The 27,887-nt window shown below is 40.4% G+C and overlaps 3 protein-coding genes and 1 non-coding gene across 11 annotated transcripts in view; 3 read left to right on the forward strand and 1 right to left on the reverse strand.

The window, feature by feature from the left end:
• shld2 (shieldin complex subunit 2) overlaps positions 1-8,297 on the forward strand; it is a 13,348-nt gene extending 5,051 nt beyond the window's left edge. For 3 of the 4 annotated variants that reach the window (XM_072678355.1, XM_072678356.1, XM_072678357.1), the window contains exons 2-9: positions 95-1,542; positions 2,634-2,741; positions 2,916-3,110; positions 3,659-3,805; positions 5,310-5,507; positions 5,632-5,869; positions 7,312-7,442; positions 7,874-8,297. In XM_072678355.1, coding sequence (XP_072534456.1) covers positions 192-1,542; positions 2,634-2,741; positions 2,916-3,110; positions 3,659-3,805; positions 5,310-5,507; positions 5,632-5,869; positions 7,312-7,442; positions 7,874-8,049 — 2,544 coding nt within the window. In that variant the 5' untranslated portion in view covers positions 95-191 and the 3' untranslated portion in view covers positions 8,050-8,297. The remainder of the gene's footprint in view (positions 1-94; positions 1,543-2,633; positions 2,742-2,915; positions 3,111-3,658; positions 3,806-5,309; positions 5,508-5,631; positions 5,870-7,311; positions 7,443-7,873) is intronic. The other variant, XM_072678358.1, reaches the window with a different exon arrangement.
• On the forward strand, positions 6,667-6,830 carry LOC140555034 (U1 spliceosomal RNA). Its single transcript, XR_011979655.1, has one exon. It is a non-coding gene; the product is annotated as a U1 spliceosomal RNA (small nuclear RNA).
• Positions 8,298-9,366: 1,069 nt separating the features above from the next.
• nfkb2 (nuclear factor of kappa light polypeptide gene enhancer in B-cells 2 (p49/p100)) lies at positions 9,367-24,741 on the forward strand. Of its 3 annotated transcripts, none has more exons than XM_072678348.1 (24): positions 9,367-9,531; positions 10,574-10,639; positions 12,345-12,387; positions 12,772-12,847; positions 13,026-13,066; positions 13,542-13,640; positions 14,633-14,784; positions 14,986-15,098; positions 16,236-16,394; positions 16,482-16,586; positions 16,855-16,943; positions 17,173-17,311; positions 17,503-17,655; positions 19,411-19,584; positions 19,712-19,853; positions 20,025-20,139; positions 20,251-20,458; positions 20,803-20,972; positions 21,167-21,269; positions 22,203-22,426; positions 22,527-22,608; positions 22,719-22,882; positions 23,307-23,418; positions 24,105-24,741. In XM_072678348.1, the coding sequence occupies exons 2-24, from the start codon at positions 10,623-10,625 to the stop codon at positions 24,167-24,169; spliced, it is 2,745 nt and encodes a 914-aa protein (XP_072534449.1). In that variant the 5' UTR covers positions 9,367-9,531; positions 10,574-10,622; the 3' UTR covers positions 24,170-24,741. The 3 variants fall into 3 exon arrangements, with proteins under 3 accessions (XP_072534449.1, XP_072534450.1, XP_072534451.1); XM_072678349.1 differs by having other exon boundaries at positions 10,578-10,639; XM_072678350.1 differs by lacking the exons at positions 9,367-9,531; positions 10,574-10,639 and adding an exon at positions 11,976-12,120.
• psda (pleckstrin and Sec7 domain containing a) overlaps positions 23,773-27,887 on the reverse strand; it is a 60,589-nt gene continuing 56,474 nt past the window's right edge. For all 3 annotated transcript variants that reach the window (XM_072678343.1, XM_072678342.1, XM_072678344.1), the window contains one exon: positions 23,773-27,619. In XM_072678343.1, coding sequence (XP_072534444.1) covers positions 27,362-27,619 — 258 coding nt within the window. In that variant the 3' untranslated portion in view covers positions 23,773-27,361. The remainder of the gene's footprint in view (positions 27,620-27,887) is intronic.

Here is a 27,887-nt window from a genome sequence, read left to right on the forward strand (position 1 = left end):
AAATCCTTAAGAAGGCTTGGTTTCTGTGCAGACAAGCAGCCACATGTGCTCTGAGATAGCTTTGTAACAATGATGTGTTTTTCTTTTTCAACAGAGCGATGCCTCTTCCTCAGGAAACCTTGAAGATATGGATGTTCTAAAACTGGAGCAACAGAAGGACAGCAAACAGAAACACTATAAAAGATACTACTATGGCAGATAAACCGAAGATTCACGTATTTCTGGGTGCACCCCATCCCTTATCATTGTCTGAGGAGACCCCAGGAGAACAGTCAATTCAGTGGGAGACTTTGGAGCTTCGATGGAGTCAGGGTAGGGTGCAGCCTAAGACAGAAGCTAATGAACCCCGAGCACATTCAATATGTGAGAGTGATGTGACACCAGAAGATCAAGGTGATGATGATGCAGAGACCATTGCTAGACTGAAGCCAACCATTGTTCATGAGAAGCATAGCATTTCAGCATCTAATGAGGATAACAAGACAGAATCTGAAGATGACTCTACATGCTCACTTGGCCAGTCCAGTTCCATAGGCGCTGATGTTGCAGCGGGGCAAGTTGTTGGACTAAACCCACCCACAGATTCTGCAAAACATAGCTTTTCAGAATCTTATGAGGGTAACAAGACAGAGTCTGAAGATGGCTTCACGCATCCAATTTGCCACCCATCCCTGGCAAAGCAGGCACATCCAGAAGAGGAGGACTTTTCTGAACCTGGGGTAGTTGCTGAATATCTAGACAGTTGCTTTCTTTCTCCACAACCTGGCCCTAGTTCTGACCCTGCGATCAGACATCCTGAGCAAAGTTCTGCAATGAGTGTGGAGACTGAGTATCTAACTGTCTGGACCAAGAGCCAGAGCTTGCTTATGAGAGGTAGAGTGGTTAAACAGCCTCAAGGTGGCTCACCGGGAACACCTAGATCTCCCCTAACACCATCATCACCACAACAAACACCCTTAGCCTCTGTTGGCTCCCCAGAGCTCTATAGCCCAGATGGTAGCCCAGGCCAAAGGGGCCTGGGGGGAACCCTGCAAAGTTCACTCAATCTTTTCTATGGGAGTCTGAGCCAGAGGCACCATGAAGGAGGCGTGATAATAGAGTGCACACCTGATGGGATTCTGTGCTCTCAAGAAAGTCCTCCAGGCCGTGCCAGCATGGCTGTGGAGCAAGAAGACTCCCCAAACACATCTGTAGAAACCTCACCTACTCCCAGCACTTCTAAACGTGCAAAACTATCTCCAGCTGCATCTAAAGACCATCAACAGATGGGACGGAAAAGTGTTCTGCCAGTGTGTGGGCCCACCACTCTTCTGTCTAGGTGCAAGAGTCATGGTGTACATTACTCTATCTTGGTTGTTGTGGTGCACCCCTGCCACTTAAAGGAGATCAAAGTGAAGTCCGGCGCGTCGGCTGGATCCAGCGTTCCTCTGGCATCCCTGATTGTCACTGACCAATCAGGTGTGGAGATGAAGGTGGTGCTGTGGAGGACAGCAGCATTCTGGGCGCTGACCGTGTATCCTGGAGACATACTGCTCATCACAGGTGAGGGGATTTGCTGTATTGCTTGAACAGAAAGGGTGTAAGGTAAAAGGTGTAGCAGGAAATCGGTAATCAAGGATACAAGGATATATATATATTTATTTATTTTTAATTAACAGGCTACTTTCCTTATGGTGCATTTAACACTATCGTTGCTGTCCTGCTAAAACCTTGTATCCCCATTATTGCTATTTTTCACTTACATCATTTGAATCTGTGAGTTGATCTTTACACTGTGTCAACATTTCACAATGAATAGAAATACTCCAAAGTCACTTGGAATAAAATATTTTTACTTAAAAAGGGTTTTTTACTTCTCCTGTAAAGCTGCCATGTTGGAGATACAAGGTTTTTGTGTGATATCGACAATATGCAAATAACCTCTGTTCTGTTGACTGTCCTCTATTGTGCCTCATTCAAAAAGTAGTCCCTGCTGTAACAGTCATTATAACATCTGCATGAAAAGGAGGGGCTAAACTGCTAAAGGACAAATAATGTGATATCTACACTATATGGGATTGTATTGGGACACTTGCTCATTTATTGTTTCTTCCAAAATCAAGGGTTTTTAAAAAAGATTTGCATTCAGCAACAAGAGTGTTAGTAAGATCAGGATGTTTGATGATCACCATCCCAACTCATCCCAGAAGTATTGGTTGGAGCACCATCACTCCAGAGAACACAGTTCCACTGCTCTACAGCTCAATGCTGGGGGGCTTTATATCCCTCTAGCTCATGCCTGTCATTAGACATGGTGGCAATGTTAGGTTAATGTCCAGAGAGTCCTATTCTATTGGCAGTACTTCTCTACAGGGACTAGACAAGCTGTGAGTGTGTGCATTTGCACATCTGTGTCATCAGTGGAGGCAACTTAAAGTAGCTGAATGCCTTCATTACAAGGATTTGGATATAAAGTGTATGATTGGACAAAGCTTGTTAAGCGAAATGTGAGGTATGACAATGTATAATTTGTGCGTCTACATTAAATATTTCATTTTTAAGATACAATATGTAGTGTATAACGACAGTGGCCCACCAACAGTTGTGTTGTGTTACAGTGTTACCCACTTTAGCAGTGCATATTGCTTTGACAGGTGTGACAGTATATGAGGATAAATGGCGAGGAGAAACAGTACTGCAGTCGTCCTACATCAGCCGTCTTCTGAACCTGGGTCAGATCACTCCAGATCATACTCCACAAGGTAACCGGGCTAAACCTATACAATAATGTAACCCCCTATGAACACCCTGCCTTTTACTGTAGGAGCTTTGTGGTTATGCTTCTGGTGCTCCTTTTGGTTATTCATACCTCTAATGTATGCCAGTATGACAGTCTTATACCCAGTCCTTGAATGCGTGTGTTTTGTTGTCCTCAGCTCCACAAAATGTAAATATTCATACTTTGAGAACACTGTGTACTCATCTGTATGAGAAGCGCCCCCTGTTGGTTTCTCTGCCTGCTCGCACTGCTCAGAACCTGCACTCCGTCCCCTTTGTCCGTCTCGGTTCTCTGCGGCCTGATACACTCGTTCATGCTCTGCTGAGGGTCAAACACTCCAGGACCATTTCAGGTAGTTGTGACTCTGCGTAACACACAACAAACGTATGCTGCTTTTAGAATCACTCCCCTGTTACAGAAATAGAGCCCTGTGTAGTGCGTCAGCCATGTTGTAATGTTGATTGAAGGTTCTATGCTCGTTCTCTAGTTCACTATATAGGGAACACTATTGAATGACTGAATAGTGAAGGACTTATCGAACACACAAATTCCAGCATGTCACAAAAAAAACTTTACCTCTAAAACAGCAACTTTACAGGAGAAAGAAACTTCTTAACTTTCAAAGGAAGTCAGTGATACCTGATTTCAAGTCATTTTGCATTATTTTAACCGGTCCATTCATCATGAAATTTTGATACAATATAAAGAACAACTGCCAGATTCACATGATGTCAAAAAGTAAAAAATTAGATAGATAGAATGCCAGGTTTGTAGTGTACAGTCAAAGCAGTGCTAGTGTTCCTTTTGACTACTTTTGAGTCTTGGTAGATAATATATCTGGTGGTTTATGAAAAGTTTGTGTGTGTCTGTGTGTGTCTGTGTGTGTGTTTGTTGCTGCAGCCTGGTGTGACAAGGTGGAGGGTGTCTCCCGGACTGGCAGTGTGCTGAAAGCTGTGCTGAATGTGGAGCAGGGAGATGGCACACAGGGGGCTGTGGTTCTTTGGGGATCTGCCCTGGCCTTGTTGCAGCGCATAAACAAGAACAAGGGTGGGGAGTGTGCCAGTACATCATAAATGAACATTAGAATATTTATGACTTTCAAGTTTAGACTTTGTTGGGTGAATACTAATTAAAATGTATTTGAAGTAGCAGACCTCATTTGTGTATGTAAAATTTGAGACATGATTCAAATTCATGTTGAAAATGAATATTTACATTTGCATTTTCATATACAACAATGTCAGTGCATCTTTGTGCAATTTGCACAATTATTTTCCAAATATATTCATTAAAACATATATATATATATATATATATATATATATATATATATATATATATACACTCACCAAGTACATTGTTACACCTGTACATCTCATACAGGAGGTGGTGTAATGATGTGGGGAAAGTTTTCTGGGCACACTTTGTGCCCTGTGAATAACATTCAAGCATCAGCTTGAAAAACAGTCTATTTGAATAGTGTTGCTGACCGAGTACATCCCTTCCTTGACTACAATTACCCATCTTCTAATGGCTACTTCCAGCATGATGATGATGTCAAATGATTTTAGGAACATGGCAATAGCCATGTTCACAACAAATACAGAGATCTGGGTCCAAGCCTACTGAGCAAGCCAAAGACGACAGTGGCTTTTGGAAAACCCCCTCAGATCAGGAGGAAGAACCCTTGAGAGGATCCAAGACTCAAAAGGGGGAACCCCTTCTTCTGTGGTTGAAATGAGATCAATGTTCTTCAGTGACCTTCACAGTCCCTCAGTCTGAATCTAGTAGAACATCTTTGGGATGTGGTAAAACAGTACATTCCTAGCATGAAGGTGCTCCTGAAAAACCTGCAAGAATTGTGTGATAGTTATATCAACAGGGAGCAAATCTCGAAGAAATGTTTCCTACATCTTGTGGAATCCATAGCAGAACAAGGCTGTTTTTGAAAGCAAAGGGAGGCCATAGCCAGTATTAGTGTAGGGTTCCTAATAAAGTGCTCATTGAGTGTATGCATTTAAAGGGATAGTTTAGCAAAAAAAAACTAATGAACACGATTAATCACTAAACCACAAATGCAGTCGGATCAGTTAAGCCATGTTTGCTATCTGATGTACAATTTAGTTTGCAATAGGAGATGAGAAGCTTTGCTTAGCGTTGCTAACAAACACTGGTCTTGGTCTGGGTTTTTTTTTTTTTTTTTTATATTCATCAAAATTTGTATAAAAGTACAGATATTATTTAAACATTTAAGTTTAAATTTGAATGGTTACACAAAATAGTTGGTTTACTAGGTTTATAGACTAAATAAAGTCATACCTTTAAACCACATCAATTTGTGTAAAACAAACAAAGATCTGGATTTGTTTTCAGCAGGTTGAGAGATTTTTTGGGGGGCATGTATTTACCAAGATGAAACTGGTGACATTCTAAGTACAGTATTTGTTAGCAACATTAGCATCTTCCATTCTAAACTAGGGAAGCACAGGTGAGATCTCAAACATGTCTTGGCTGATCGCATCTGGGGTATTTTCATTCTGTCCATTTGCAGATGCGGTTTGGGAGTTCCGTCTGCTCCTAGTGAAACAGGATGTAATGTCGGGCCTATTTGAGCTTCACTCCACTCCATGGAGCTCCTGTCAGCCAGTCTTCCCAGATGACACGCGATGCAGAGAGTTTTACAACACAGCCTCCTTGCACGATAGCTTCGAGATTGACCTGCACACACTCCTATCCCAAAAGTACACAGGTGCAGACGAATCTGTCCATATTAAATCTATATCAAAATTATAATTATAAAGATATATCATAAAAATAGTTATTGGACACTTTGTTGACTGACGGTGAATCACTTTGCTATCCTTTCCCTGTAGGTGATGTAGAGCTGAGAGCTCAAATCATGGCGTTCCAGTTCCAGAGCAGTCCGTCCCAGGATGCAGTGCTGCTCATGGGACAAGAAATGTCCCTGGAGAAGATCCTGGAGGTTGTGTGTGGTGACATCACTTTCACTGGTTGTGGCCTGTGCTGTGCTGAGCTGGACACAGATGAGAACGGAATCTACAGACCCTGCTACCCCTGCCTGCCTCACACTGGAGTGCGCCGCTACTACAGGTGTCACGCTTTGTCCATTTTTTTTGTCCCAATTCGGTACTGCCAAATAACCCACCCATTCCTAGCTCCCCCTAATGCTAGCAATGCTCCTGACACTAGAAGGGTACAGTCTCCTCTGATACATGTGAAGGCAGCCACGCCCCTCTTTACGAACTGCCTGGTTAAATGATTCTTCTCTTTAAAAGAAACGCCTTGGATATACACTATATGTCCAAATGTTTGTGGACACCCCTTTTAATACATGCATTCAGCAACTTTAAACTGCGTCCATTGCTGACTGATGCGCACACACACACTGCTTGTCATAGTCCTTGTACAGAAGTATTACCAACAGAATAGATAAACATAAACATGAACCTGTAGGCACTATGCCTAATGCCAGGCGTGGGCTAGAAGTGTATAAAGCAACCCCAGCAATGAGCTGTGGAGCAGTGGAACCGTGTTCTCTGAAATGGTGATGCTCCATCTAATACTTTTGGGATGAGTTGGGGTGGTGATCATCGGATATCCTGACCTCAGTAGTACTGTTGTCGCTGAATGCAGTCAGTAGAAAGTGTTCCCTGGACAGTGGAGACTGTTACTCCAACAAATTTAGCAATATTTTCATGTCTCCAAAGGTGTGTTTTTTTAAAAAGAAATTTATTAAAATACATAAATATAAAATACATAAATATCCCTGATGTCTGAAGAATAAATGACCAGGTGTCCCAATACTTTTGTTCATACAGTGTATATAGCACCAAAGGTGCTCCAACCCTTGTCTAACACACCTGATGCAGGTAATGAAGGCATTCAGAATACTTACCTGGCAGGGGAGATACCATGATCAAGAAGGTGGTTCACCCAGGGTGAGGCTCAACCATTGCACTCCGGTTGTGCTGACCCCTGCGAATTCCCCAAATGTGGGAATCTCGACTGCATAATTTCTGGTAGTGGGGGACTGCATTCGCGCTCTCCCCTGATTTTTTTTTTCTGGGGCAGTGGTGGCTCAGCGGTTAGAGCGCCGGGATATCGATAACAGGGTTGTGGGTTCGATTCCCGGGCTCGGCAAGCTGCCACTGTTGGGCCCTTGAGCAAGGCCCTTTACCCTCTCTGCTCCCCGGGCGCTGGAGTTGGCTGCCCACCGCTCTGGGTGTGTGTGTGTGTACTCACTGCCCCTAACACGTGTGTGTGTGTGAGTGTGTGTTCACTACCAGATGGGTTAAATGCGGAGGACACATTTCGCTGTACAGTCCACACTGTACAGTGATGAATACGTGCACCTTTATCCCTTTATCCCTTTTATCAGAAGTCAGAACACTCCAAGGGGGTAGATCTTCACGATATCTTATTCATTACCTTTCATTCATTGCTTTATTTCGGAACACTGGCAAATATTTCTTTGCCTCTCTCTCTTCAACGCTCGAACTGTTTAAATAAGAAACATGTGTTTGTGTTTCCAGGCCAGCTGTTCTGACTGTGAGAGAGGGAGAGCGTCAAGTGTGTGTACAAGTTCCGCCTACTCTCGTGCAAAAGATCCTGCTCGACACCCCACCAGACAAGCTGAACAAGCCTGTAGGTGAGGCATCAAAAGGTCACTCCTCTTCCTCCTTTGACTCTTCATTTAGCATCTCCGTCATACCTGAATGCTGTATTTGTTTGCTGATCTTTAACCCCTAGGCATTTGCTGTTAATGCCAGTGATGACAATTTATTTGTAACCAATTTTGTACTATTATTTGTTTTTAAACTAAAAGCCATGCTTTAGATTGCCATGTTTTGTTCATTTCCTGACTCTGAAACAAACTATGCATTATAAGATCTGTTGATACAAACTTTAAAACAAATATAACTGTAATTGGTTATGTAACTAACTGTAATTATGGAAGAATATGTAAAAATGTAATTATTGAGGTAATTACTTGCATTTGAATTAATGTATCTGACTAGTACAGCAAAATGATTGAGTATCTGACTCCAGATATCTAACGATGAAGTCTTTCTCCATGCTGCTGTTCTCCCACAGCTCCTGCCTCAGAGGAGAGGTTTGTTCATGTGGTAGCAAAGAGGATCCACTCCATATTGTCCACTCCAAGAACCATGTTTCGTCTGACCATCCGCAGCCATTTCGACTGTGATGAAAACAGAATTCCTATCGTTCAGAATTTCTTTCTGTTAGATTTTAATTCACAAGAAACATGAGGACACTGTGTGTCATCAAAGCTTTTACTTACTTCATGAACAGAAGTCCTGACATCCAGTTAATACAATTCTATGTCATAAAAAGATTTTTTAAAGATATATTTATATATATATATATATTGAACCTGTTTATACTGTATGTTTCCATTGATATAGCTTTGAACTGACTGTAGTTTTATATTTTGAGACACTCCTGCATGAAGTTTTTAATGACTGTTCTTTAATAAACTGGTCAAACTGATTAAAATGTCCAACATAATCATTCTTGTAGTTTTGTGTCACTGGTTATGTACATATTATAGTTATAGAGATAAAATTAATATTATATGAAGTACATCAGTGAGTAGCATTCGATTCATGATACTTTGGCACCTTAAGTATCCTGTTCAAACCTTCTTTATGGCCATCGCACAACACTATTTTAACCTCCAACACAACCACAGTATTTTAACCACAACAGAATTTAACCTCCTCATTTAACCCACCCATTGCAGTAAACACACACACACACACAAATTGCATATAGGGCAGTGAGGCTGCCACCTCAGTACCAAGGGAGCAGTGGGAGCCTGAGGCTTGAACCAGCAACCTTCTGGTCCCAAACCCACAGTTACAGATAATTCAGTTGAAGTAATGGTAAAGTGAAGTGATCACTGATGGTGATGAGAGCCAAAGGCAATGTTTACATCACAAATATAGCTATTTTATTTACCATGCAAAATAATAAGTAAACATGAAGATGAGTCCCTATATGCTGTATTGAAGGCCCTGCACATGCGTCTCCCATGGTTCTTCATGGGTTTAAATAGGTTGTGTGTTAAATAGGAGTTTTAGACAAAACCTTTACCTAAAAACTATTAGCAAAAGAAAAAAGAGCATCAAAGCAAATTACAATACTTTTAAACCAACTTTGTCAAAGTAGAGTTTAGTAGCTTTTCATCTCCAATGTCCCTAATCCTAATGTCTGACTCAGTAAGCAGCTCCAGACTGGTGCTTTGCCACTACATGCCCGTGTTGACGTTTTATTGCTTGATTATATGCGGAAATTTCGATGACATTTTATTTCCCCCACTTCCACAGACACAAAGTCTGCACAACACTTCTTTAACCCTTTACATCAGACTACATCCAAACACAGTCCCCTCACCCCAGCACTAAGATCTGCTCATCTCAACTGGGACCTGCATCGACACATGGGCTTAAGTTTAGGCTCATATGCAAATAAAGCGCTGCAGACCAATCAGGCGCGCTCTGCAACACCACGTGACTGCGGAATTCCCCCAGAGTGCGGGGCTTTCCAGCGCTGTACACTGCTGCGTCTGAAGATACACGTCGAAACGTTCAGAATGAACGAAGGACTTCATCCCTAGTAGCCTGTATTTTTATTCATTTTCATCCTAAAGCCGTTTCTAACCCCTTCTGCCCGCCTGCTGTGAGGGTGGCTGGCGCTCGGCGACTCCCTGAGTTTCACTCTCCCCACAGGTAAGAGCAGAGGCTTCAGTTCAGACCTTAATGTGTGTCCTTATCCTTCAACCCCCAGATCAGGTAGCCTGTATGTGTTGAGTTTAGGTTTAGGCTAAAGAAGCTGTATTTGTAGTGCTGTAGGATTAGCTAGCTACATGTTTGGAGCTCACTGTGTCCAGCCTGTTAAAGTTAGCTGTCACCTTCATTGATGAGTCCAGGTAATATTGGCACTGTGTGCTTGACAGTGGTGCAGATGTGTGGCAGGTGTGGGTAGAGGACTCTGGACATAGCACAAAAATCAGTAAAAGAAAAAGTAGCAGGTAGCAAAAACCTGTAATAATAATAAAAACCAATAATAATAATAATAATAATAATAACAACTTGTCAGGTAAAAATACTGAGCTTCAAACTGCAGAGATAATTATTATTTTAAAATAATCTATAGCTAACATCTTTAAGATATATAATTTATAGCATAATTTACTATAGATCATTTACTTCTCTTTTCAGCTAAGGATTTTTTTAAATGCTACAATTTGCTAGCTATTTAAAAAGTGAGAGAGGTGTGAGCAATATCAGAGCAATACAGGTGTTAAACCAACACAACTTACAGGACATGCCCTAGAATTGAATTCATAGAAATTAAAAAATATATACAAATTGTTTTATAAAAATACATAAAAGTGCAAAACCCCCAAAGCTTACCCACAGCTAAGTAAGTGTAACCCCGTGACAAACCCAGGTCTGCTTAATATCTACTGCAATGCATGTTTCAGACACCTGGATATCAGCATAGAGCTAAATGCTGTCAGGTAGTATTTTAACCCCTATCATCTCGCCGCCTGATATCTTGTCTGCAAACACAGAGGAGTGTAATGTTTTTAGCAGCACCATGGTGAGCTGTTTGGTAGCTGAAGACTGGAAATTCCCGCAGAATCATCTGCCGCACTTCCAGGAGTTAGCGCAGTGTGTTTTTTGAGCTTACTTGTGGGGCAGATGGGGGAATAACATCCACAGGAAGAAGCACAAGTGACTTCTTAAAGTTTCCTTTTTTTTTCAGCCAGCTCTGAGTACGCAGGCTCATTTGGGCTGACCGTGCAGCTTGCAGCATGGCTGGAGCGTTGAGGTAGGCCACCGTTCTCCTTACATCTGATTCACACTTATCATAAACTACATGTCATTAGAGTGGTGTATGGATTCTGTAACATCTCACATACCTTTGACAGACACTTAAAATAGTGTGTGAGTGGTCAGTGCTTTTCAAACAATCAAGGCAGAACCTAGTGTAGGACCTAGTCTACAGTCAAGCCCCAGGGTTGCAGAGACCTTCAGCAGACTATGTTGGTGAAGGCATAGATGTGTGGGTTATATATATATATAGTATATATATATATATACGTTATATATATATATATATATATATAGTATATATATATATATATATATAAACGTTATATATATATAAACGTATATATATATAAACAGTATATATATATAAACGTTAAATATATATGTAAAATAAAAAATACATTTTTGTATATGTAGATTGGTTGCCAACTGGCAACTGTTTGTGTGTACAGAATGATGCATGAAAAACAGCTGTAAATTTCACTGTTAAAATGTGATGATCTATGTTATGGGGATGTAGATGTAGATCATGATGTAGATCACCTGTCTGAAAGTGGGTGAGCATTTGGGAGTGCAAAACTCATCCTGCATGCTGAGAGACTTCCCTATTCTTGTCAGCGGCAGCTGAGAAAGAACCTTGTGCAATCCCACCTTCCCCTGGCGAGAAGAAAGAAAGTGAGCAGTACAGTGCAGTGAACACAATGTACTCGACCTCATCGGGCCTGTGGATAGCTATTGCAACACTGCATTTTGATCAACTTTGAGAAAAGTGATATTTCAAATTCATGCACAAGAATCCGCAGTTAGGGGGGTTTGGGGATTTGCGTAAATCAGTAAGCCACCAAAATTTGGGGGACAATCCCCTCTGCACTTCTTGGGTATTCTGTCTCTACAACTTGCATTTTGACAGATCTGAGTTGTTGGTTGACTAATTCAGCAACAGAGACTGTCTTTCATTCAGCGACAGATCATTTGAATAAATTCCACCTGAGTGGAGTTTTTTTTTTTCTTTTAATGCTTCCTGATGAAAATACGAAAGGTCGAGATTACTGCCTTAGATTTGCTCTTTGGTTCACATGAACTTTAGCCAAAAATCCCTTCCGGAAATTTAGGTAAATAAAAGCCATCACCACTGAAGTTGCGGGAATGTCAACGACTAATCTGTGGAAAGTTGAGTCGATGAGCCAGCAGAGCTCAGTGTTGTGGCTGCATGTTTGTGTAGGTCACTGCTTCTGACATCAGAGGCAGCAGAGAGCTGGTATTCTTGGGGCTTTCCTCGCTGTTTGTTCACTGCCCTACTTCCTGGAAGTAACGCAAGCGAGTGAGACCCAGCGGGAGGGAGAGGGGGGGAGAGCGAGAAAAAAAGAACAAGCAGAACACCAGCACAACCGCATATCCTTCTTCTGCCTTTTGAAAGTGAAACCAACCTCGTTCGAGTCCTTTGTAAATCTAAAAGCTCCTCTCCATTTTGTTTGCCAGGTACACTATTTTGCAGCTTTTCTTTCTGTGTCATAGTTGAGGGTGGTGAAATGGGGAAAGGCAGTAGGAATTTTATTCTGGTCTAAGTGTTTGCAAGAGCTCACTCAGTGTTTTCTGATTCACTGTTACTGATGACTGTACCAGGCTCATGACCTCTAGGGGTTTTCAGCCTCTCGGTTTAGTGTCTGATTAACTGTCGAATCCTCTTCTCTCACTCACTGCAGCATGGACGAGTCGCAGTACCCCATGAAGATGTTTGACAATGAGGTAAGACCTTTTATTTAGAAGATGCTTTTGGGATTGCCTCATCTTATTTCTGAAGCATCTGAGCTAGAGCATTACTCGGACTGCGGCAGACGGATCTTCAGCTGTTTCACACTTGAACTGCATGTTTGTTGCATGTTGTTGGAGTTGGACCAAAAGTTTGTATCTCCAAAATGGCGGATTTACAGAAGGAAGGAAACAAATCTTCTTAACTTTTAGTGGTAAACAGTGTAAAGTATTAATATTTTACTCCAGGTCTGTTAATCATATGTAAAGAATAACTACCATGTTGAAATTAAGTTTTTGAGTGTCACTGCAAGTCACTGCAAGTCAGTGTACATGTAATAAAAAGGCTGTGTCTAAATTCAGATCTTCAATCTCTTACAGTTTATGATGGACATCCCTTATCAACCACTGATGCCAGCTTTTGACATTAAGAGCGAGCCCTATGTTCCAGAAACAGGTGAATGAACCTCTCTTGTGTCTTTTGTGTGAGAGTGTGAGCTTTATTCCAGGCAGTAATTAAATTATCATCAGTGCGTTGGGTTCATGTGATGTATTTTGGAGTGTAACTGTAATTTGCATAGCACCATTTTCTTTGTAAAAAGTCAGGGTGATGACACACTGTCTCTTTATTTCAGTTCATGGACCTTACTTACAAATTATTGAGGAGCCTAAACAGGTAAGTCGTGATGAATGAGTTGTTTGAGACTGTAATGGCTATTTTAAAAATGTGGATTGTAGCTTTTGATTGAACCTCTATTATGAAGTTATCCACAATAAGTTATCGTGGCCTGTGTGACTAAGCCCTTGCAGTAAACCACGTGTCTGATTTACAGTCTTGCAGAGTGTGCCTTGTGATATAAGAAAATGATGGATAATGGCATATGATGAGGGGAAATTCCAGAGCTTTCTTAGAATGAGTTCTGGGCATCACCTTTAGCCCCATAACCATAAGGCAACCCATCAGCAAGTCTAGATCTAGGTCTTTTCTCACTCACTCTCACAGCCATGTACATTACCTATGTGTTAGTTACGTAGTAGCTACATGATAATGTGCATTAATATTGAATAATGAGTTCAGGGGTAAATTACAACATGTTTTCATAACTGTAATGTTAAGTTCAATGTTAAGCATATGTTTAATGTGTTGGCAGAGAGGCTTTCGTTTTCGTTATGAGTGTGAAGGACCCTCTCACGGGGGTCTACCAGGAGCCTCCAGTGAAAGAAACAGAAGGACATATCCCACTGTTAAGGTGATCTACATGACTGTCTGTTTGCACAGCACTTGCTAGTATAGGAAACTGTTGTGCTTCAATATAAGCTGACATAAGCTGCCTGAAATTATAATAGGCTAAAATCTTGGTAAAATAAGTGTTCCTGTGTTTGGTAGGGTACATTATTGTTGACTGAAGGACAATGCTTGATCCTTAGATTACGATTAGGAAGTCCCTGTTCAGGACAAATATATATGTAACACATTTGAAACGTAATGTACAATATATGTTGTTGCTCGGACGTAAAAACCTTGTATCTTAATTTTGCCGTTTTCTTTTTCTTTTTACTGACATTATTTAAATCTAGACCAATAGAAATGCTTAAAAATGATTCTGAATAAAATATTGACTTCAATTGAAAGTTAAGATGTTTTTTCTTCTCATGTGAAGTTGCTGTTTTGAAAATCCAGTGTTTTTACATAATAGCAACCATATATATTATAATATTTTTGTAATTTAATATATATCTGCATTTCAGTATATAACTGCAGTACTTCCATCTATCTATCTAAGCCAACAATGGCTTTCTAATAGTGCCAGTGACCCTACTATATGTATTTTTACTATACTTTGATGGTAAACGCTATTATAATGAGTAATGTTTAAAGCACAAAAAATATTAAATTATTAGTTTGTTACAAGAATATTTTACAAGTTTTTTTTTATTTTTAGGTAATTTTAGACAATGATGTAGTGCATTGCTGTATTATACTGGTAGATTTGTGAAACATGAAATAGATTCTAATCAATCATTTTAGATATTCTAACAATCTTTTTCTCCATATTTACATTTAGATTTAAGATGATTTCACTTTCACCAAGATATCATTTTTTATGGTGCGGTTCTTAACTGGGACTTGAGTGCTAGTGTTGAGAACTAGTGTTCTTGAAGCAAAAAAAAGCCACTTCCTGTGAAGGGAACTGACTGCATATTTTTTAAAAAGCTGACAGTAGCCTGTCTTTATCTTCAGGTGTGCAACTTTGTGGGTCATGCTCGCGTGGAGGTGCAACTCGTAACACACACAGACCCCCCTCGTGTCCATGCTCACAGCCTTGTGGGAAAGCAGTGCAACGAGAATGGGATGTGCAGTATTGACGTGGGCCCCAATGATCTGACAGCCCAGTGAGTCAGCACTGAAAACTTACTTACTCAAAACCAGTCCCACTATACAATACCAAGAAATCTGACACAGTGCCGTTTCTGATTTACTGATCGTTTAGTTGGTATTTGATATAAAGTATTTTATAGATAAATATGATCTTCTCCCAGCACTGTACAGACATTGTTGTTACAGGAGGATTTTTGTCTCTTCTCTCCCTGTAGGTTCAGCAACTTGGGCATTCTTCATGTGACTAAAAGAGGAGTTTTTGATGTGTTAACAAAGAGACTGCGAGAAGAAAGAAGGAGGATAAAAGAATCTGGACATCATTTCACTGGTGAGTTGACGTTTGTCTGTGCAAGCTCACGGCCAGGCATGACCGCGGAGTCCTGTCTCTTCTTCTTCTTCTTCTTCTTCTCATTTGCCTTCTCTCTAATGTGCAGCCTAATGATTTTAGCTAAACCAGGACAATATTATTGCCTGTTGTAGTATTTTCTACTTTTCTACTTTAGTCACTGAGATGCAAACATCAGTGCTGTTTGGTGTAAAATGGTGCATTGTAGAGGAAAATGCAGATTTTGGATTTTTGCACAGTGGTGGTGCTAGAAACCAGGGGTCATGATATCTTAATGTAGCCACTTTATTTACTGCCCAGTGAACATAGACATGTCTTCTGAGTTTTGTGGTGTTGATGATGGTAAAATGGTATTACATTCTAGAAAATATAGGTTTTCTCTGAAAACCACTTTCTTCATGCCTATAAAAACTTTTTAGTTCTATAAAAAAATCATGCTTGTCTAAAGGACTGTTACAGATATGTATGAGTATGAGGAATCTTTTAAAGGCTAAAGAACTTTCACTTGGCATTGTTTAAAGAACCATTTACATCACCTTTATTTTTAAGAGTGTTGTATGCCTTACAACACCCTGCATGTACCTCTCTTCCACAAATGTAACAAAATATTTTTCAGTAAGGATTGTTAGACAATGTTCAAGCATCAGGCAGTGTATTTGTAACCATTATTTCTTCTCATGTGAAGTTGCTGTTTTGAAAATCCAGTGTTTTTACATAACAGCAACCATATATATTATAATATTTTTGTAATTTAATATATATCTGCATTTCAGTATATAACTGCAGTACTTCCATCTATCTATCTAAGCCAACAATGGCTTTCTAATAGTGCCAGTGACCCTACTATATGTATTTTTACTATACTTTGATGGTAAACGCTATTATAATGAGTAATGTTTACTTACTCATTACTCTAACAATGAGTAATTGGTTTCTATAATGTAGCTTTTAGAGGCTCATGCCTCTGGTTCCGGTCACCATCCCTGTAAACCATGCTGACTCTGTACGTTTCTCTAGAACAGAGTGAATATATATATATTTTTTTACATCTCAGCCTTTTAATCATGCAGACAGTGGAATTCTATGTACTGAGAGTAACCTTGATTTTGAACTATGCAGACTCGGAGGAGCAGGCCATTCAGCGAGAAGCAAAAGATTTGGGCAAGAACATGGACCTTAACATTGTGAGGCTAAAGTTCACTGCTTACCTTCAGGACAGCAACGGAGGATTCACCAGAGCTTTGAAGCCTGTCGTCTCCAACCCGATCTACGACAGCAGTGGGTTTCTCTTAAAAAATTGACTATGCTTTGGGATGGACTGTTTTGTGCTAAAGAGTAATACTGAAACACTTTGCTGTTCTCCAGAATCTCCCAATGCATCCAACCTAAAGATTTCCCGCATGGACAAAACCTGCGGCACGGTGGTAGGAGGAGACGAAATCTTCTTGCTGTGCGATAAAGTTCAAAAAGGTAAAACTAAAAAAGTTATATAGTGCTAGCAAAAGTATGAAGTGCTAGCAAATGGGGGCTATTCCGGAGACAAAAGTAGAAAACCAGAAACATTTTAGGCAGTTTTCAGAAAATTAAAAAGCTTGGCTGTGAGCAAGAGGTGTAAAATGCTCTAACGTATAGTCTTAATCATTTCTAGTGATAATACATTATTTATTTATTATTTTGGACCAATCTCTATGAGTGATTGAGTTTCAGCCATATCAATACCCATATCTTCTGCTTCCAGATGATATTGATATTCGTTTCTATGAGGAGGATGATGAAGTAGGTTGGGAAGCATTTGGAGATTTCTCTCCTACTGATGTTCACAAACAGGTGAGTTGCAACTGATCATTTATAGAGCTCAAATATCTTAGAATTTTTGTCTTGCTGAGTGTTACCCTTTTTATGACCCTTTTATTTACTAATATAAAACCAAGCCCAGCTGTGACTAACATGTACTTTTTAGGTAGTTTTTAACATAATGCTGGAAAGTACAGAGGATTATTGAGTCCAGTGCATTATTGCAATGACTGACACTATATCTGTCTCCGCCCTCTTCCAGTATGCCATTGTATTTAAAACGCCTCCGTACCACAAAACAGAGATTGAGCGTCCGGTCACAGTATTTCTGCAGCTCCGGAGGAAGAAAGGTGGTGACTGCAGTGAACCCAAGCAGTTCACTTACATACCACAGATTCAAGGTCAGTCAGAGAGCTAATTTAAACTATAAATACTTCAAATTTTTTTTGCTCTAGAAGTGACTCTAGGTAACATCTCACCTACTTTCTCTTCCCCCCGCTGCTATCATTTTATATCTATGCTATTTTGTGAACGTGAACCATGTTAATGTTAACCAGCTAATGTTGTTGTGTTCTGTTTGTTATCTGCTCAGATAAAGAGGAAGTTCAGAGGAAGAGAATGAAATCCCTTCCCCATCCATACGATCACTGGCGGGGTCCACAAGGAGGAGCAGGGGGTTTGGGGAGAGGAGCAGGAGGCTTTGGCGGTCCAGGAGCAGGAGCAGGTGGAGGAGGAATGGGAGGAGGTGAGATACAGAGACTTATTTAAGCGAATGTTTTAACACTTAATTTAATAGTTATTTTTGAACCTACTAAGCTGTTTGGAATCACTTTTGTGGTATTGATCATTTATATTAATAATATGTTAATTTTATATTCAGATCTTAGAGGTGGGAAATGCCAATATATGCTATTAAGATCAAAATAAATTGTAATTGAATTTTTGAAGTATATTTTTACTTAAAGAACACAACAAATGCATATATGATAAACAAAAATGTGGATTGGATGTCAACCCATTATGCACTCGTTTCATTTTGTTAATTTATTTTTAATGATTTATTTCACATTCTGAGGCTGTATTACAGATACACAATGTTTAGATCTGAAAAGTGCCAAATATATTTATAATATATATATACTTTTATAGTTTGTTATTACAGAAGCAAACATTTTAAATTTAGGAATTCTATATTTTCCCTAACATCTTATCTCAAGTTAGGAAATCATAAACTACTTAATCAAGGTTAATGATTACGTCTGTTACCAAGCAACTGATGCAAATACCTAATCGGAATAACAAAAACGGTAATATCAGTTATAGTTAGACACTTTCATAAAACAAAGGAAAAATACATCCAAACTACGATGGACTGGCAGTTTTAGGAACCGTTTAATGAGATCATTGCTGCTTGCTAATATCAACTTTTCTTCCCAAACTCAAGTAGTCTACATGTCTCACAGTTTCTGTGTGTTTTAACTGCATATTAACACAGGCAGAAGAGAGGGCATGGGGAGGATGTGTTTGTGCTGTCTGGTATTTTTTATACACCAAAACAAATCACTCCCACAATTAAAACAGCATCACCACTGTTTTAGTAGGAATTCATATAATCATATTATGGTCATATTATGGTAGTTATACTAGGTGAACTTCTACCTGTCACAGCTACATACAAACAATGGCTAACAGTGGCCATGCTTAAGACAGGCGTTAGAACACCATTGGAGACAGGACATCTACTAATTTCTTATTTGTATTTGGGATAAGATGCAAAAATGTTATTCTGTATAACCTTCTGTCCTAAATTCAGTCCTAACATCTGGTTATTATGTGACTAGACAGATATATAGTATATGGACAACAGTATTGGGACACCTTCGCATTCATTGCAAACCAAGATGGGTAACCGTCTGTACTGTCTAGGGAAGGCTATCTATGACCTTTTGGAGCTTTGATGTGAGAATTAAATTGTGCTCAGGGACAAGAGCTTTAGTATAGTCAGGATGTTGGATCACCACCTTCCTACCTCATCCCCAACACCCAAGCTCACCCTAAAAGTACAGGATGAAGCAGCAACACAGTTCCACTGCTCCACAGCTCAATGCCAGGGGCCTTTATACCCCTTTAGCACATGCCTTGCATTAGACATGGTGCCAGTAGGTTCATGTTTTTCTGCTCCTATTGGAGTCCTATTCTATTGGCAGTACTCCTCTACAGGGACTAGAAAAGCTGAGTGTGTGTCAGCAGTGTGTGCAAACTAAAGGAGCTGAATGCATTCATCAGAAGGGGTGTCCACAGACATTTGGACATAAAGTGTATATTCATTTTAATATAACTTAATTAGTGTTTAAGTTAATTAGTGTTTAATTATTTAAATTTTGAAATGATTTAAAAGTTACACAGAACTATTTGTTAACCTGAATCCAGATTGATTTCACTAGTTTAAATGTTCAATCCACAGTTACAAACTGAACTGGTCTTCCTTACTTTCCTGCAGGTTTCCAGTTTAATCATCAGATGGATGGATCAGGCTTCTTTCCTGGTAGCTGTGGAGGTTTTGTAGGAGGAGCACAAATGTCAGGATCTTCTCCCCAGGCAGCAAAGGCTCCAGAGCAGCCCTCAAACACATCACCTACAGGCTCACTCGAGCAGCAGCAACTTCTTCAGATCGGTAAGTAAACTAAACGGCAGAGTTTGGGCCAAACAAAGCTGTCCCTGGGCCTGTAGTAGTGAATGTTCCACAGTGCAGAATACTATGAGACTAGTGATATATACATTATGTCCTGCTGTGTGTCCAGCTGCAGCTCTACAGAATCGAACTACTGCAGCAGCGAAGCGCAGTGCCAGAGTACTGCTGGAGTACTGCAGCACAGGTGACGTGCGCCTCCTGCTGGCCATGCAGAGACATCTGTGTGGAGTCCAGGATGAGAATGGAGACACGTAAGTCTCAGTATAATTCTCCGTTTTTCCTGCAGCCTGCTGTGAATGTATAGTGAGTCGAGTACTGAAGGTTGCATGCAAATTCCAGTATATTGAATCACCTGAACGTCAGTTTTTCTTTAAGTCGTTAAATCAAGCAATGATTAATTCACTTTCTGTTTTGTATTGTAGGCCCTTACATTTGGCAGTTATTCACCAGCAACCAACAGTGGCCCTTCAGCTGATTCAGACTATCATTAACACCCCTCAAAACAAATTCATCAACAAGCTGAACCACCTCGGCCAGGTAGGCACAATCTGGAACTGCAGAGTGCACAGGAGATACCAGATTAAAAAAAAGTTTTCTAATAAAGTTTTCAGTGTTTACTTACATAGACTTCACCTTACCTCTGTCCAGACTCCGCTGCATTTGGCCGTAATCACTAAGCAACCTAAGTTGGTGGAGGTCCTGCTGAGAGTAGGCGCAGACCCAAGCTTGCTGGACAGAGATGGAAGGACAGCTGTGCATCTGGCAGCTCACATTGGAGACGAGAGCATATTGAAAGTGCTGCTGGGCCTGCTGGGAGAGCGCCATGCCCACCTGGTCAACACTGCAGACTTCTCAGGTGAGATTACCTACTTCAACTAGCATTACAAACAAGTGTAATTAAAAGAAATAATCACCAAATTATATTTTAGACATCAATGTAATTCTCCTCTGGTTATTAATAAAGAACAGCAGAAATTACAGTACCTAACACTTAATTTAACTGGGTAAAATAAGTACATATTTTTTTTAAGGAATCAAAAACTGTGCGTATTCAATAAATATTCAAGGATTACCTCTTATTGTTTTCATTGTAATTCTGAAAAAGGCTATTTCTAAAAAAAAAAGGGGGGTATATACTTTCCTAAGGCACTGCATGTTATAATTAACGACTGTACTAAACTCTCCCTCTCTCTGTGCTAGGTCTGTATCCTCTGCACCTGGCTGTAAGAAAGGGAGGAGAGAAATGTCTGCGTGTTCTGGTTGAAGCCGGGGCTAAGATCAACATGCCCGAGCAGAAGAGTGGCTGCACTGCGCTGCACTTAGCCGTGAAGGAGAACCTGTTCAAAGTGGCCTGCACCCTTATCACTGAGGTAACAGGATCTCATGTCTCCTACATTAACTGACATAGCTGAAATACTTAAACTTGCTATTAAACTTAATACATTTCGAAATAAAACATTTGACAGACATTGCTTCCAATATTTAGCATGAAGCAGCAGCCTTTCCAGCTTTCTGCTAGGACTGTTCTCTATTCGCCGTCTGAATGACCCTGTTTCTCTTGCAGCTGAAGGCAGATGTTAATGCGTGTACCTTTGGAGGGAACAGTCCACTCCACTTGGCTGCCAGTCTGGGATCTCCTCCTCTTTGCTCTGTGCTCATAGCAGCAGGTAAGAGAAGATGATTTCATTTCTTTCATGTCTTTCTAATTAGGGAGTTGGGTCACTAGAATATTGACTAGAACTTATTAACCCAGTTATCTACAACTATATCGACAAAAGTATTGGGACACCTGCTCATTTGTTGTTTCTTTGGAAATAAGAATGAAAAAGAGTTTATCCTGCTTTTGTTGAAGTAACTGTCTCTGCTGTTCAAGGATGGCTTTTTACTAGATTTGGAAGCAATGCTATGAGGATTTGATTGCATTCAGCAACAGCTCCTCACAAAAGTATTGAATAGAGCACCATCATTCCAGAGTTCCACTGCTCCACAGCTCAATGCTGGGGGTTTAGGTTTATGTCTGGTATTAGGCATGTCAATAGTTCAGTTTATCTTTTCCAGAGAGTCCTATTCTATTGGCAGTACGTATCTACAGGGACTAGACAAGCTGTGTGTGCACGAATTTGCACATCTGTGTCATCAATAGGGGCAACTTGAAGTAGCTGAATGCATTCATTAGAAGGGGTGTCCACAAACATTTGGACATGTACCAGGCACAGTTGCCTTTTCAGAAACGATATGTAGTGATATGGTTTCAAACTGTAATAATTCTGAAAATCATTTATGATTACTGTCTTAAGTCATGGTAGAACTAAATGTATTATTAATGTAAATTGTAGTTGGTTGTTGGTGTTATACAAATATAGTAAGTGATGTTTAATAGAAAGCTTTTTTGTATGACACTGTAAATCAGTGCTTAAAATTAGGGTTTTTTTTAAACATGTAATTTTTAACAATACCACAATATAATACCAAAATCTTATAATTAAGTTTTTTAAAATTATGGGAAAACCCCAAAAATCCCATCCATGATGTGGTTCCCTCAGTGGAATTTGTGTAGTATTAGATGACTGCAGTATTCCTAATTGCTGTTTTTTATTCAGGTGCAGATAAACGTCTGGAGAACGACGAGCCCCTCTTCTCCTCATCTTCCTCTGATGAAGAAGAGCTGGGTGAAAGGAAAGAGGATAAAGAAGAAGGGCAGATCCAGAAAGGTGTGGTTGAACAAGTACAGGAGATGTCGATATCGTCTGGAGGAGGCAGAGTTAACCCACGCAAGAGGCCAGCAGCTGGACACACTCCCTTTGACCTGGCTAACTGCCAGAAGGTTAGACACTGCATACAGAGTATACTATATAGTTATACCATGCAGATTGTGTGTTTGTGTGTGTGATTTTGTAACAAAACTGATCCACTATCCTGCACAGGTGAAAGATCTGTTGGATGGAAGAACAAGTCCAAAACCGAGTTACCACTCAAACAAGAAGACGAAAAAGAGCACTGAAGATGGTAAGCAACATTTCCAGCAACCTCTCAAAAATCATCTTCATCATTAGAAGCAGTGTTTGTTTCTGAACCACTGTTTAATCCAAGCCCCATATGTCCACTTTTGTGTGCAGTGGGCCAGTCTCTGGACGACGAGATGCTCAGTAAACTGTGTGACATCCTTATCCAAAGCCAAGTGCCCTGGAGAGATCTAGCAGAGAAACTTGGCATGCTCACACTAGCAGATTTGTATCAAGAGAGTCCCTCGCCCTGCCAGAAGCTTCTAGAAAACTATAAGGTGAGACATTCTGGTCGACTGATCTCTCAGACAGTTTCTGCTTGCATTTGTCAGCTTATTCTATAGCAAAACCGCTTGAGGAACACTTGCTTATTGCAAATGGTTTAGCAATTGGTGCAAAACTCATTGTCACCATCTCCAAAATGGGAACTTTACAGGAGAGGGAAAAACATGTAAATATCAGTGAAAGTCAGTGTAAACAGATTATATTCAAATTTTTTTTTGGAGCATTTCTATTAGTCTTCTATTGAAAAACACCTGTCAGATTCACATTAGGTCAGAAAGCAAAAAATAACGAAAATGGAGATACAAGGTTTTACGTAACAGCGATTATATGAATTGCAGTTTTAGGACTTCAATTGAAAACAGGCTTACCTGTAGTTCTGTCTGTGTTTCTTACCTTCCTATGTGTGTGTATCTGCAGATAAGCGGAGGTGCAGTAGAGGGACTGGTGGATGCACTGCAAGCTATCGGACTGAATGAAGGGGTTAGACTTCTCAGAGCCAGCCAACTCCGAGAGGAAAAACAGAGCACAGGTATGCAGTGCTTTTATTATGATGATTAATATCTTTTTTTCATTTTGGACATCTTGGCTCCTAGTAAGCACCTAAGCATATTATTTAAAACCATTTGTCTCATCAGTAAGAGTGTGTTTGCTTGTAAATCCTCAATTCTGATAGAACAGATGCAAGTTAACATAAATACGGTAAAACGTGTGAAATTAATTTTGCATTTTGAAGAAAGAAGTTGAGTTAACATAATTAAGCACTGATTAACCAAACAAGGTGTTGGGTGGCAACTATACATAATACTAGACTCTCATGAGTAGAGAATAAACACAGTAATGTAAAACCACAACCTTTTGTATTAATTATGTTTGTGTTTATTTAAATATTAGTGTTTTACTGAGCAAATAAACACTTACCGCCAGAAAAGCAGCTTTTTCACTGTAATCGACACAGTACTGTATGCAAAGCTCTGCACTGCATATATAGGTATCAACTGTATCTGTAATTCTTACAATATGTAAATGCTCATAGTAGGACTCTACAATATGGACAAATAACTACTACAGTTACAATTGCACAAAATGCACTAAAACACATGGTCACATGGTTAAAGTACTGGTTAGCTTTTACTGCAGCTTTTTTAAGGTCAGAAGGATCACCTCTTCACCTGAAACCACTCCCAAGGTTTCTGACTGTGTTCTCTTTTCTTCCAGACACAACAGTGGACAGCGGCTTCTGTAGTCAGGAGGCGGAGAACCCTGCTATAGCCAACCACTGACCAGCATGATTCTATGACGAGAAAGCTGAAAGTTCTTCAACCGCTTCTGGTTGATGTGTCGAGGTGCCAGCCGATGGACAGTTATCTTCCTTGACTGATTGGCCAAACAGTGGGTCAGATGGCCGCCTGTCTTTACACACAGACCTTATGATGAGAGACTCAATGAGTTGAAAGGAGGACCAGTGTTCTTACTGCTCTCTCACTAATGCCTTCTCAGAATGTGGGAGGAAAAGCATAGCCGTATTCATAGTCATTTCCAGAATCTTCTTCCTTGCCTGAAATGAGCAGTACATGTCTATAGGTTACTGGTAAGGAATTGAGGGGGGTGCTGATGTATCTATGTGAGTGGAATAATGTGTTGGTTGCTAAATAAGTTAGGAGATGTGTTTTGTTTTTTAGATTGCAAATGCTTTTTTACTTTAGCGTATTACTAATACTGTGTATTTATGAGGCATGTTGTCAGCCTGTGCAATAGATCTGTGCTTGAATTTGTTCTGTTTTTTGTTACATTGCACATCTAAATGTTTGCTGTTTTTATGTTGCCATTCAGTGAAATATATTTTCCAAATGAACATTTACCTTTTATTTCGCGTCTCAGGCTTTGAGACACCTCTTACAGAAGTTTCTGACCTTCACCAGCTGTCGTTTTAATGCTTTATTTGGATATCTATGCCTTCGAAACATACAAACAATAGAGCATTTTCTTACAGAGCAAATTCAACATATTATCCACAGTATGTACAACTAAAAGCAAAAACACAGCTAACAGAATGTTCAGTATCATAACCTTTAGAGGCTGTATTCCCTGTAGAAACAGTACATAAAACTTCTTAAGTCAATACATTTTAGTCATAAACAAATACTCAACAAGACATGACTTAGAAATGTCCAAAATATATAAATAACTCTCTTATCATTCGATAAAACTTACACAAATATCACCCAAAGTGCAGTAGGGCATCATATGAAGTGCTAGTGACGGGATTTGGGTCTCATGTTCAGATCATTGAAGTTACGCAAAAATCTTGTATCTCTAAAATCTTTACAGGAGAAGGAAAAAGTTTTTTTTTATTTATGGAAGTCAATGTAAAAAGATTTTATTCCAAGTCATTTTGGAGCATTTCTATTGTTCCACTAATCATGAAATTTTCACACCACATAAACAACAACTGCCAGATTCAAACGAAAAGTCAAAAATAAAAAATAAAAATGGAGATACAAGGTGTTTGCGTTAGAGCAACGATCCGCACGTTGATTTACATCAGAAGTAATGATTTAAACACGCTCGAATTGCGTGCATGAACGTTCAGTGAGACGATGGCAGTGCTAACAGTCAGTTTAGATCTTCATGACCTAGACAGACTATATGGCCAAATGTTTGTGGACACCCCTTCTGATGAATGCACTCAGCAACTTTTAAGTTGCAATCATTGCTGACACAGATGTGCAAGTGCACACACACAGCTTGTGTAGTCCCTTTGGAGAAGTACTACCAATAGAATAGGACTCTCTGGAACAGATAAACATGAACATGCTGGCACTATGCCTAACGCCAGGCCTGGGCTGGGCTAGAGGAGTATAAAGCCCCCCAGCATTGAGCTGTAGAGCAGCGGAACTGTGTTGGCTGGAATGATGGTCGTGCTCCATCCAATACTTTTGGGATAAGTTGGGGATGAAGTGGGGTGGTAATTTAGGGGGAAAAAACAAAACAAAACAATGAATGAGCATGTGTCCCAATACTTTTGTCCATATAGTGTATATGCATTTAATGTGCTAGATAATGGAGTTTACAATATACTGGATTCTTAGTTTTAGAGTCTGGAACTCCTCAGGAATTCATGAGGTCATGAAAGCTGTGCAACTTTATACCACTAAGAAGTTCTTCACAGAAATTCAGTCACATTTAAACGTCAGCCCGGCCTTATTCCTGGTTTTCCTGTTGATCTAAGATAAATAGATCATTTTAAATGCAGCTGAGGTAATTCAGGTTGTCTTTCCAAACAGACTTGCCTCTATTTCCCTCTTGTGGCAGAAAGGTGGCATTGCTGCAGTACTTGTGGAAATGGACGCCTGAGAAGAAAATGGCTTGTGCCACGATCAGAGGGTCTTCAACAGGTCTCAGTATCTTGTATGCCCCACTCGGGACCAGTTCACAAATTCAGCATAGACCTAATAATATGTACAGTTTACACGTGAACACTACAGCAAACAGAGCTGACCTGGTTCTCTTGCCTGCATACTGTTATTTCATCCAGTTCCTTTAGTCTCTGCAATGCTGCCTGCTCTATGCACTTACAGCAAAGCCAGCCTGACCGTACAGTTTTATGGTTCAAGCAAATAAACATACAAAACATACACAGTACAGGTAATGGGAGTCGTAATGGGAGGAAATTTTGAATGAATCGATTGTCTTTACATCACAAGCATGCTTCGAACCAGGAGCAAAGGCTTTCCTAGACTATACAGGTTCATTTTCCACATTTTACAACTCCCAAAGACATGTTTGAGTAAGAAGAACAAAAGGAATGGTAGGTTGCTTTGAAAAAAGAAATCAAAGACAGAAAATCGCCGGTTGCGTGATTGTGATTGTGCAGGTGTGCAGGAGGTCATCCAGTGGACCGAAAAGTTCCAAAAAGCTTCAAAAGGTTAAGAGCATAGAGTGCCAAATAGGATTCAAAAATAGACTCTGGTTCTGCTGTATAACGCGTCGGACGGTCTTGTACTTGGCTTGTAGAGGCATTGCGTTTGATCACACAAAGTGCCAAAAGAAATATGCACACAAAGGTCTAAGCAGTCCATGCCAAGAATACAGCATACGTGTTAAACTGAGGGAGGAGTAAAGCAAGCCTAAAAGGACTAGGAAAATACAGGAAGGCTGGCTGTGGTCTCACCCCACTGCCCCACTGAAGGCCTGGGACCTGCTTTTCAGTCACTGGCCAGGAAAACCTGCCTTTGCCAGCTTTCACCAAGGAGACAGAAACAGGACTGATCATAGCCCTTCAACAGCAATCTCGTCCTCCAGCACCAGCCGAGCCCGGTCACGAAGAGCTGACCGGACGGAGGGAGGGAGGCCACTGCAGTGTAACACAAACTACCATCTTTTCCTCAACTCTGTGCTTGACACTGGCCTCAGCCCACAGTCTGGACCTGATCTACCCTAAAGCAGGCGACAGAGTGCCTCAGGCACCGGGCTCACTGTTTGACAGCTTGCCTGTAGCTTTGTCTCTGAGCTTCGTTACGCTTGCTCTTCTTGCCGCCACCTCCGCCCCCACCACCATCCCCGCCCCCGCTGCTGCTGGCATGGCTGCTGTCCTGGGGCAGCGTAGGGCTGGAGTGGGCCCTCTGCAGACCCCCGTCTGCAAACAGACGAGACTCGAACGCCACCAGGTCCGACTCGCCTATGCGGATCTTGGCTCTCAGCAGCATGGCGTACGTCCCATAGCGGGTTTTCTACAAGACATACAGATTTACATATAGATCTTATTTATATGGGTTTATTTATAATATAAAGAATATGACTACAGATGTAAACATTTAAGAAATTTGATAACACCTAGAGCAGTGATGGTGATTTATCTATTTACCCACCTACTCACAAGCTCTCTACCTAGCTATTAACCTTTTTACCTACCTACTTACTTACCTTTATACCAACCTACCTGTCTATTGACCAGCCTACCAACCTACATATCTACATACTAACCTACAGACCTATCTA

The sequence above is a fragment of the Salminus brasiliensis genome, chromosome 4, assembly GCF_030463535.1.
Source record: "Salminus brasiliensis chromosome 4, fSalBra1.hap2, whole genome shotgun sequence".
NCBI lineage: Eukaryota > Metazoa > Chordata > Actinopteri > Characiformes > Bryconidae > Salminus > Salminus brasiliensis.